At 52.8% G+C, this 9,972-nt stretch overlaps 1 protein-coding gene across 6 annotated transcripts; it reads left to right on the top strand.

Moving 5' to 3' along the window:
* Positions 1–717: 717 nt before the first annotated feature.
* LOC121057570 lies at positions 718–9,721 on the top strand. 6 transcript variants are annotated; one of them, XM_040531951.1, is made up of 5 exons: positions 718–1,006; positions 2,209–2,399; positions 4,952–5,182; positions 7,796–7,941; positions 9,459–9,721. In XM_040531951.1, exons 1-5 carry the CDS (start codon positions 804–806, stop codon positions 9,504–9,506), a joined length of 819 nt encoding a protein of 272 aa, XP_040387885.1. In that variant the 5' UTR covers positions 718–803; the 3' UTR covers positions 9,507–9,721. The 6 variants fall into 6 exon arrangements, with proteins under 6 accessions (XP_040387885.1, XP_040387884.1, XP_040387887.1 ...); XM_040531950.1 differs by having other exon boundaries at positions 7,796–7,987; XM_040531953.1 differs by lacking the exon at positions 7,796–7,941.
* Positions 9,722–9,972: the final 251 nt, after the last annotated feature.

The following is a 9,972-nucleotide window of genomic DNA, read 5'->3' as shown; positions in this document are numbered from 1 at the left end:
GCCCCAGCGGTCCCCTGCCCGAGGCAGGCAGCGGTGCAGAATGGCACGGACGCTGGGTCGGCACCCGGGTGAGTATGGGGCGTGCTGGCACAATCAAACAGAGGACAGTTCCTACCCCACCTGACCAGCTAAATTCAAATTTATCTAAACAATTATTTTTAAAAGCAAGAAGAAAGAGCTTTTCATACTTGAATGATGGCGTTGCTCACTGACCGTACTCCGTGAACTCAGCTCGTTGTTGCCACCAAAGCAGTTTCTGCACCTTTCCTACGTACAGTTCCTATGGATTTATACTAAATGCAATTCAGACTTGTTAGTAACAGTTGGTGAGACAATCAGCACATGCTAAAGTCCTACTCTGACAGTGCAATCAATTAAATATCAATTAATCAGTTAATCAGTACAGAAGATACACATAACAATGACAGCATCAGCTAGTTTATAACCCTGAGTGTTTCATGCCATTTGCACGTGTGTGGCTTGATGTGTACAACAGTTTTGCAAGGGAGTTTCTGACAACGGAATTTCCAGTCTGAGACACTGTGAATAGTTTTGCACGTACTCATCAGAAGAGCTAAATAATTCCCTTCCTTCACTTGGGTGTGACTCCTGCCATGGTCATCTTCAGCTGACATCCTTGCAACGGAAACTTAGTAGTGCTCATGGAAAGCACATTTTGTACTCAAATGCTCAGATATCCTCATAACTGTATAACTGATCATCAGTGCAAAGCTGACATTCAGATGTGTAATTACAGTGCTGTCCTTGTTACCTGCATCACGTGGGAGGAATGAGGACAAGCCATGTCCTGCGTAGCTCACCACCCCAGCAGGAATTCCCACTGCCAGCCTCAAGATTTCTCATCTGCAGAGCCAAGCCTTTATCAATGCAGAAAAATCACGGATAACTTAGAGCAACAAAACTGCGACCCCTGGCACCTGGCATTGGCTGCTGTGTGGAACAGCTCCTCACATCGGTATGTGGCAGTACTGGTGCTTCCTTCCTGGTGGGTTGTGTGGACAGTTCTATCTCTAGAGCATTTTTTGCTGTTTCCTCCTTTCTTCTCTGGCCCATGACTCTTCACGCTAGAAAGTCTGCCCATCTGTGTCCTTTCTGCCCTCTGAGTCCCTGAACACTTCTCATGATAATGCAAGGACAGGTGGCCCTGGAGACCTTTTCACCTCATGCATGTCCTGCCTGTGCCTTAACCTGATTTGGATGTGTCTGTGATGTGAGTGATACACCTACCCAGATCCTGAGACCTCCAGAAGCCACTGCTCGTTTCCATAGACCCCCATAAATGGATAACTGGCTCTTTTAATCTTGTTACTAAATTGTAATAGAATTATCCCTCTAATCCTTTGGAGCAAGAGCAGAACTCAGCCACCAATATAAAATTAAAAAAAAAAAAACCTACAGTAATCATAGATTTTAAAAGTATTTATTTTGTGCTGCTCTCAGATAGGCTGTATATAAAATTTTATTTCAGAGGAATAATGCCATGTAGTGCACTTTGTGGCTGCACTGTGATTAAGTCCTTTTTAATCTGCTGTGCATGTGGAGGTGCAGCGCTTTCCCAGCACAGCTCCCTCCATGCCAGACTCTCTATTAATGGGGTTACCGGCTTATCGGAAAGAGGCAGAATTACCCAGCTACGGGAGGCTTTTACTCTGATCTGCTTAGAAACCCAGGCCATCTCAGGGCAGGGGGGGCTCAGGGACAGTAAGCCGGTTTCTTCCTCGGGACCATTTGCCCCTCACAGCTCTATTTTCTCACAAGGGACTTTCTAGCTGCTAAATCTGTTCGGCGTGATCGGTTCCTGCTGCTGCTTTGTCTGTCTGTCTGTCTGCCTCTCCGCGGGTAACAACTGGTACTGCCAGGCGGGGCATGTCCAGCTCGCCTCCCTCTGCTGCCTGTCAGGCCGGGAGTCCCAGACGGAGCCAGCCGGCAGGTCAGCAAGTGCCTGGTGGCTGAGTTTACCTTACGCAGCCATGGTGGGCACAGCAAAGGCACGTTTGCCACAAGAAATGATTGTCAATAGGACGGGGAAGTACAGTTGGCTTCAGAGCCTAGGGTACCTGGTGCTGTCAGCAAAGGACAGCTGGTGCTGCTATGGTGCAGTGCACAGAGCCATCCTCCCCGTGACCCCGCTGTAACGTTCTCCCCTTACCAGCATTCTAATAACAGGTCCTGTTCGTTCCCTTTCAGCCACAGCTCCCAAATCCGACACTGCGGGATGGTGGTACAGTGGCACCGCGGGAGGCTGCAACCAGAACAAGCAGAGCTCTTCTTTATATGGGAAGGTGCGGACCTCATGGGGCCACAAAGGAAGGAGCTGGTTGCTGCAAGGCGTCCCCTGGAAACAGACTGGGTTACCTACAGAAGCCCATCCCTCCCAGGTAGGCAGATCAGCTCACTGAGGTGCTTTTGCAATGTTAAGGAATAGGTTGGAAACCACAGCACACAGGACCTCGTCTTCCTGCTGCTCTGTGCCCAGAACACGAGGCGAGGCATGGAGCGAGATGGGAGTAGGTTAGGGATGTGCTAGCATCTTGTCACAAAGCATTTGCTGACCTTTCTGTAAATATTTCTCAGAAAAGGCTAAATGCCCGGGTCAGTTCAGAGGGTGCTGTGCTGTGATCAGCACTTTGCCTGGGGCACAGCCACGGCTCCCGTTGACAAATAGCAATTGACCTGAGCGACTGCGGGCGCTCGCGGCCGAGCGGCGAGTGGGCAGCAGCCCGCAGCAAGCTGCAGATCACAAACGCCAGTGTGTGCAATTCTTCTCCGAGGGTTTGCTTCTAACAGCAATAACTTTGTGCAGCGTGCAGATGATGTTTTAGGGAAACTAATGTGATTTCATCCTTAACAAAGTGAATGCTGTAGAACACAAGACATTTATGAAATGCCACTTCTCACCTGATGTCTTTGCCTGGATTTTCTAACCCTAAATTAAAAAGGCCGTATCCATTCACATTGCAAACTCAAGATATGAAGTGAAAAGAGTAATTTCATGAAAGTTCATGTCATCTGACTTAAAACAACATCAACGTTGCATGAGGGCAAAAAAGGAGTTTTGCAGTGATGATTTTAAATGTAAAGTGTATTGCTTCTTTTTTCATCACTTGATGGCAGAAACTACTACTTAGAAAGTAAAGGCTATATATTCGTGTAGTGAAGTCTCCTAGACCAGACCCCTGCAAATACTGTGCTGCCAAGTACAAGCACCTGCAGAAGCACCCCACAAACACAGGCTATCAGAATGCTATGCCTGGGATAGGCGTGGTGCTTTGTCAATTCTGTTATGCCACCAAAAAATCTGCACTGGTTTCTTACCTGGATTTCACTCTGGGCTAGCTTGCATTGATGAAACCGAAACTGATGTGATAGAGCCAGTTAAAAAATCTTCACAACAGTGAACACAAAAGGCTGCACTGGACAGTGCCAGCCTGCATAGGGCAGCCCTGGGCCCAGCGCTTGCTGCCCTGGCCGTGTTTCTAAGCGTGCAGCTCGGGGGAGGGAGGCGAGAGGAGCACTCACAGCACAGCAAGCCTTCAGCATGCTCTCCTTTTCATGCCAAGTACCTGGTATGCCAGTATTCTTCCTGAGCTACCTGCTGTTCTCACCCTGACCCAAATGCTGTCTGTGACTGTGAATGACTGCGCCCTGCTTGCGCTCACCTCTGGCACAATTACTGCCTGCTAACAGCCCTCCTTGTGCTTCCCAGAAATGCAGACAGAGAATGGGAATTTGCTAAAGGTGGTGTCAGAAGTTCAACACCACCACGGCATCCAAAAAGCTTGAGAAATGCTCAGGAGGTTGGTGCGAGCATAAAGGATTTGGCATGCCTCCCTGCTCTGACACACAGCCTTGCGAGTGAGAATTTGCACGGCAGTCGTTCCATGACTCGTGTGCGCAGGAATGTGTGTGCATGTGTGAGCAGAAATGCCTTAGGCCCCAAGCCTGCAAAGATTTATGCACATGCTTAACTCTTAGCAGATGAGAAATCCCACTGAGACTATGCATGTGCTACAGGTTAAAGACAGGCATAAAGCTTTGAAGAGTCTAAATCTTAGATTATAAAGATTATAAATTTTAGGAGGACAAGGACAGCTGCTGTCTGCACGGCGGCAGTGCCCTGCAGGCAAGGGGCAGCTTCTGCCTGCAATGGCACCGAGCCACCTCCATCCCCGGCACTGCCGCCGGCGGGGCAGACCGCACGGGTGCGCAGCCCTGTGGTTCCCGGAACAGCTGCAGGAGGTTCTGGGCAGCCTGGAGAGCTCCCTGTGGGTGACTTGGGAATTCCTTTCACTTGGGAATTCCAATGCACCAGGTTGAACAACTCAAGGGAAGGGAACACGATAGGAAACGGATGATTTGTCTGTTCCTTTCAGCGCTGGAGCTCATGCACTCGCGAGGTGACTGTGCAGCGGGTGCGGGCTGCAGGCTGCGCTGGCGGGGTCACCCAGCCAGGTCTGGCCGCTCCTCGGAGCGTGGGGCAGCGCATCGGCCCAGGCCCAGAGGATGCTGTGTAGGTGCCCCTGCCGAGGCACCGTGGATGAGCGCCACCGCACACCAGACTGTCAGGCATGTGAGCCGGGCTGCCCCTGGCCGAACCGCGGGCTGCGCGCCCCCTGCCACGGCCACCGGGACCACCCGCTGCAGCAGGCACGAGCACTCCCACCGCGGCCCTGCCCACCAGCCCCACTGCCTGAGACGGGCCGCAGGGTGCTGACACGCTAGGGCTGAATGCGAAGCGCGGGGGCATCGGCGCGAGCCGTGGCAGCGTCCGTGCTGGCTGGAGCCAGCCCCGGGCAGCGGAGCCCTGCCGTGAGGACACCGTGGCACACAGGCGGCACCAGCCACCCAGGTTTGCTTGGTATAATATCAAAAGATGGGCAAGAGGAAACTATTTCCTGGTACTCTGTATTTTTAATTCATATTTTCACAGATCTGCCTGTCCTAAATCCCAAGCAGATGGTGCAACTCAGCCCGTCTCCTCCAGCAAGGATGATCCCTTGGGCCTCCCTGCAGAGAGTGTACATTTCAAAGGATAATTCCAGCAGCACTCCTTACCCTGATCCGGGGGCTTCTGAGCATCTATGTACTTCATCATTCTTCACATATACCTGCCCCTGCCTTGCACCATCTCCCACTGGGGCTTGCTTTTCTCTTCTAAAAGGTAAGCAGAGTTGCAAGCTCTTAGATGCGGACTTAGAAGCAAAGATAGCTATGAAACTCAAGAACCAAAAATAAAAATCAGAAAGGGAAACAAAAAGAGAAAAGAAGGAAAAATCCTGTGTGAATTCCCTGATCTCTGCTACAAAAATAGAAGCAGCCTCCCCCTCCCCATTCCAAATGCTGGCAGGGATGTAGCTTTCCAGGAGGTAGCCCCAGAGTCGGTGGCAGCAGCAGTAAGGGAAGCCCATTACCCTACAGCACACTGTGCACCTTTTTGTGCTCATGAAGGATTTCTGAACTAACAAATCCCGTTTGATAATTGTGTTGCGAAAGCCTCACTTTGAATATTTAATAGAATTATTGCTAGTTATCAGCACAACTAGGTGATAAATTACAAGCAGTCTTTACTCAACACAAGGCAGAGCCATTAGGGGGTTTCAATCACATTTCCCACCCTACCCCCTTGTCAGGATGACCATGAATTAAACAGAAAAACAAACAACCAGCCCCCCGCCCAGAGGTTCATTCATTTAAAAAATAAAGAGATACAGAAATGCTCATCAACTTTGGCCTGGTCCCAGCTTCCCGTGGGCTGTCACAACTACAACTTTCCTCTGTCTTCCTGCATTCCCGCACCACCCCTCCCTGCCAGAGTCCTCTGGTTTTGCCTCCCCACACCCCCTCTGCTGTATATGAATGAGGTGATCTTTTAGCTGCCCTTTGTCTTGGAAAAAAATTAATTCTCATTTGCATTACCTCGACTAAATGTCACCCACCGATATTTTGTTAGACATTAGCAATGCTGGCAGAGAGGGGCACGGGATAATTGCGTTCTGCCTAGCAGTGGGATTTACATAATTTCAGACAGCAATTAAAGAATCCCTGGGAAATTTTTTTTCTCTTCCAACCTCTCCTACAAAGAAAGTGTTCGTTTACATTAAGCGCTCAGCTCCTCGCTGTTCATTTGCATAAAATTAAAGGTTTTTGTGTTCTGGAACAGCAGGGTAACATTTAAAATTCCGTTTCAAAAAGCTCACCTTAGAATAATAAAATGTTAATATCATTTCATGGGCTGGAGAAGGTTGCCAGCTGCCTTTCACTTCAAACTTTTATCCAATACTAACTGTTTGGGTGGGTAATATTATTATTATTTTTTTGTTGTTAAGATATAAACTTTCTTGAAAAAGTGTAGGGATGTAAATGTGCCTATCGATGGGTCTCTGCAGGGCTACTCCAGAGCAGAATGTTTGTTTACTCCATAGTTTTTTAATTAAAAAATCATGCAAAAGAGCAGCAGTGGAATATTATAGGCTGTAATGTGCCGACATACTCCAGACTAAGAGGGGAAATGCAATTTGGATCGAAACTCTTTCATTTGCTTTCATGGAGGTGGCAGTGGCACTCCAACGAGCGCCTGCACCGAGATAGCTCCCAGCCAGGGCTGTTTGCACAGCCCGAGCCCGTGCCGCAGGTGGGGAGGCCGGTGGCCGAGCGGAGCTGGGGAGTGGAGGCTGCTGTGCCTGGGCAACGTGCTCCTCTTTGGGCCCTTGCTGGGATTTCAGCTTTATGTGGTGGCTGCACTAATAATTCCCTTCTCTGACCCAGAGACGGGTGCTGATGGGCAGCGGTTATAGGAATCCCTCCCCTGCCCCAGCAGCACCTCGGGAGGACAGGAGGAAGCCGGACCCCGGGGTCGGCGGCAGCCTGGTGTTGCCAGCGCGGCTGCAATCCTTTGTGCCAGCGGCACAGCCGGAGCTGCAGCCTAGTGGGGGCATGGGGCTGGCCCATGCAGCTGGGCCACCAGGATCAGAACGTCTGTGCCCGAGCATCTCTTGGTGTCCCCCGGTTTCTGAAGAGCCATCAGCAGATGTTGCAGCTCCTCACCCACATCCCCTGCTGCCTCACAGCTCTGTAAGAAACTCCTGTGGGTCCGATGTGCTGGCAGCCCTGTCTGACCTTGGGAGCTGGCAGCCACAGCAAGCGTCACCAGGGACGGCAGCAGCCAGCACTGCAGGGCACTTCCCACACCTCTGCTGTGCTGCGTTTCAAGCAGAAACGGAGGATGCTGCATGCTCATGTCCTACTGCAGCAGCAGGCTGGTGGTCCCTCCAGCCTTGTACCCCCCAGAAAGCAAGGGTGGCACCACTGAAGGACAGCTGAGACCCAGCCCTTGCTTCCGTACCTGGTGGTCCCCTTGGGTCCCACTCCCTCCTGCAGACTTGGCTGGAGCGCAGGTGAGGTCAGGGTGCTGATGAGGGGCAGCGTTGCACAGCTCTTGGCATCTGGGCACCCACCTGGCCACCTGCTCTGACAGCTCCGGGGCCCCTTGGGCATTGGGACCTCATGTGGGGAGCACCCAGCCCCTCGCCAACCAGTCCCCACGCCTGGCAGGCAGGCAGGGAAGTCCTGCAGCTGCCAAACAGGAGGGCGGTGGCTCAGAGGTGCTCCACACCACGTCATGTGTGACTGGGAGCAGAGGCTGTCAGGGCTGAAGCTTCCCCAGCCATCAGCTGCTTTTATTCTGAGCACTCTCAGCACTAAATAATAATAAATGACATTTCCATTTGAAAAAGACCCTGGTGAGGTCCCTTAATGACCTTTTTTGTATCACCGGGGTCCCTTGTGCCTGGGAGTTGTTGTCAGATGTGCTGCCTGTCCAGTGCACGAAGGACAGAGCCCCAACAAGACACGCTACTGGACAGAGGTTGCAGGGAAGGATGGGCTCTGCAGGGCTCGCCCAGCACTTCCCGCTGCTGCCAGGTGGGGAATATCCCAGGGGGCTGGCCCCTGCACTCCTGTGCAAGAGGTACGGCGAAAGCAGCCCCATCTTGCGCTGGAGATGTGGGCCTCTCCCGCACCGTGACACTGCCCTGAAGCAGGGCAGACAGGGGCCGTGGCTGCATGTGTGCGGGTGCTGTGCTCCTCCTGGTTCAGGCTCTGCAGGAGCAGGAGCGCTGGCACCGCCGCAGGGCTGAGGAGAGGTGGGATGTGGGTAGAAGCAAATTTGTCCCGAGAGCAGCAGCATGCTGTCACCTGCATGATCCTGTGGTGGCTTCAGTGGAGGAGTAACAGCAGCAGAGAGCAGCCTCAGCGAAGCACGCGCGCAATGCACCTCCTGCAGTAACTGCAGCGCTGGCAAGGAAGGAGCAGTGCTGCTGGGACCCCTCCGGCATGAGTCTGAGCGCAGGATGAGGGGACAACTCTGTGCAGAGACTTCCACTGCCCCCTGAGGTGGCAAATGGCAAAGATGGGACTTGGTCATGGTAAAACAGGAACATCGAGGGGGGGGCTCCAAGTGCCTGGGGAGGTAGGCGTGGGGCCGCAGGTCCTATAATGGCTGGAAATTCAGGTCAGGAGGAGACCCCGTCTGGGTCTGGCTCCTCTGTGGACTGCATTGGCCAGGCCTGTCACACTCGGCTGGCATTGCCATAGAGACCCACGGCCCCTCAGAAAGGCCTCCAGAGCCCACGTACCCACGTGGCTCCTCTGTGCTGGGCAGCGGTGCCAGGGGATTCAGCAGTGACCTGGCAGCGAGGCTGCCGAGTGGGAGCCATGCTGCTGGTGCCCCCATCCCACTGCCAGGGGGGCGCAGGATGTGCCAGGGCACCCAAAGGTGCTGGAGGCGCCCAGCAGGCTGGGAAGCAGCACCCAGCAGCCAGCCAGGTGCACGCCTGCCCACCGCACCTGAGGGCCAGCGGGCCCTGGAGCAGGTCCTCCCCCTTCCCAGGGAGACAGCGCTGGAAAGCCGCGCCAGCCCAGCCTCGCGGGGCTGCGGGGGCTGCACGTAGCCGGCAGGCCTGGGCGTGCCTGGCGCCACCCCTGCTGAGCCATGTGCTGGAAGGGGCGCCTCGGCAGCTGCGCCGCATGGTCCGTCCTGGTGCACGGCCGCAGGCGAAAGGGCTCGGGGCTGCCAGGGGCCTCTCCTTGGTGCAGCTCTTTGCAGTCACCAGCTGCCGCCTGCCCCACGCACGCCCCGTGCCCCTGCCTGCCACGGCTGTGCTCAGCTGCACGCCCGCAGCCACCGCTCCCCAGGCGGCCCCGGCCCTGTGCGGAGAAAAGGGCTCCTGAATTAGCTGAGACAGGCGGAGATCTTCCACCTGGCAGTCCTCTGATCTGCCACCATTTGGGGCTGCTGTAGGATTGTTGCAGAAAGTATTTCATTAAAAATGAATCCAAATTCCAGCTGCTGCGTTATCTGACTGGTTCTTAGGTAGGAGAATGTCGAGCACAATCTACATTCCCTGGTGACCATATTCGATTTCTGCTTAAATCTCCAGGCCACTAAAACTCCTACCTACCTGCCAGCAAGTACCAATTTTTCTTAATGATTTGCAGAGGGAATCTACACCTTCAGAAGTACAACGTATATGAAACCAGGACAGACTCAGAGTTTTAAGCATCCAGCTCACTAATGACTTGTTATAAATGTTTTCCAAACTGCTTGGTGTCTCTGGGAGGTGAGAATTATCACTGTATCTCAGTAAAAATGAATATAAAATAGGAGCAGCATGCTGCACACTTCACATTAAAAAGCTCACAAATAAACCATTTGCCATTCTGATGTCAGCAAGCGTCTCCATTACACACATCTTATCAGCTGCCAGGACACGGCCGAGATTTACACGGAGTTTTCTATGTCCCACTTTTCAGGATTTTAAAAGTCAGCACAAAACCAGATTGTATTGTGGGTGACCAAAGCAATGAGCAGGCAGTGAAGTAGGGGGTGAGGAATAAAATATTTTACTTGGGAAAGAAGCAGACTGATCCACGTCCTCTGCAAGCGCCCCGAGC

Source organism: Cygnus olor, chromosome 19 (assembly GCF_009769625.2).
Source record: "Cygnus olor isolate bCygOlo1 chromosome 19, bCygOlo1.pri.v2, whole genome shotgun sequence".
Lineage (NCBI taxonomy): Eukaryota > Metazoa > Chordata > Aves > Anseriformes > Anatidae > Cygnus > Cygnus olor.
Note: the sequence above shows the minus strand (reverse complement) of the source record. Positions and strands in the feature narration are given on the sequence as shown.

What these genes read in the sequence shown, in the direction of transcription:
- LOC121057570 (XM_040531948.1), top strand. Translation starts at nt 804, where the DNA reads ATGTCCTGCGTAGCTCACCACCCCAGCAGGAATTCCCACTGCCAGCCT. An exon ending in GTACTGGTGCTTCCTTCCTG is followed by an intron (nt 1,007 to 2,208) that starts GTGGGTTGTGTG and finishes GTTCCCTTTCAG; the next exon opens with CCACAGCTCCCAAATCCGAC. An exon ending in TTGCTTTTCTCTTCTAAAAG is followed by an intron (nt 5,183 to 7,795) that starts GTAAGCAGAGTT and finishes TTGTATCACCGG; the next exon opens with GGTCCCTTGTGCCTGGGAGT.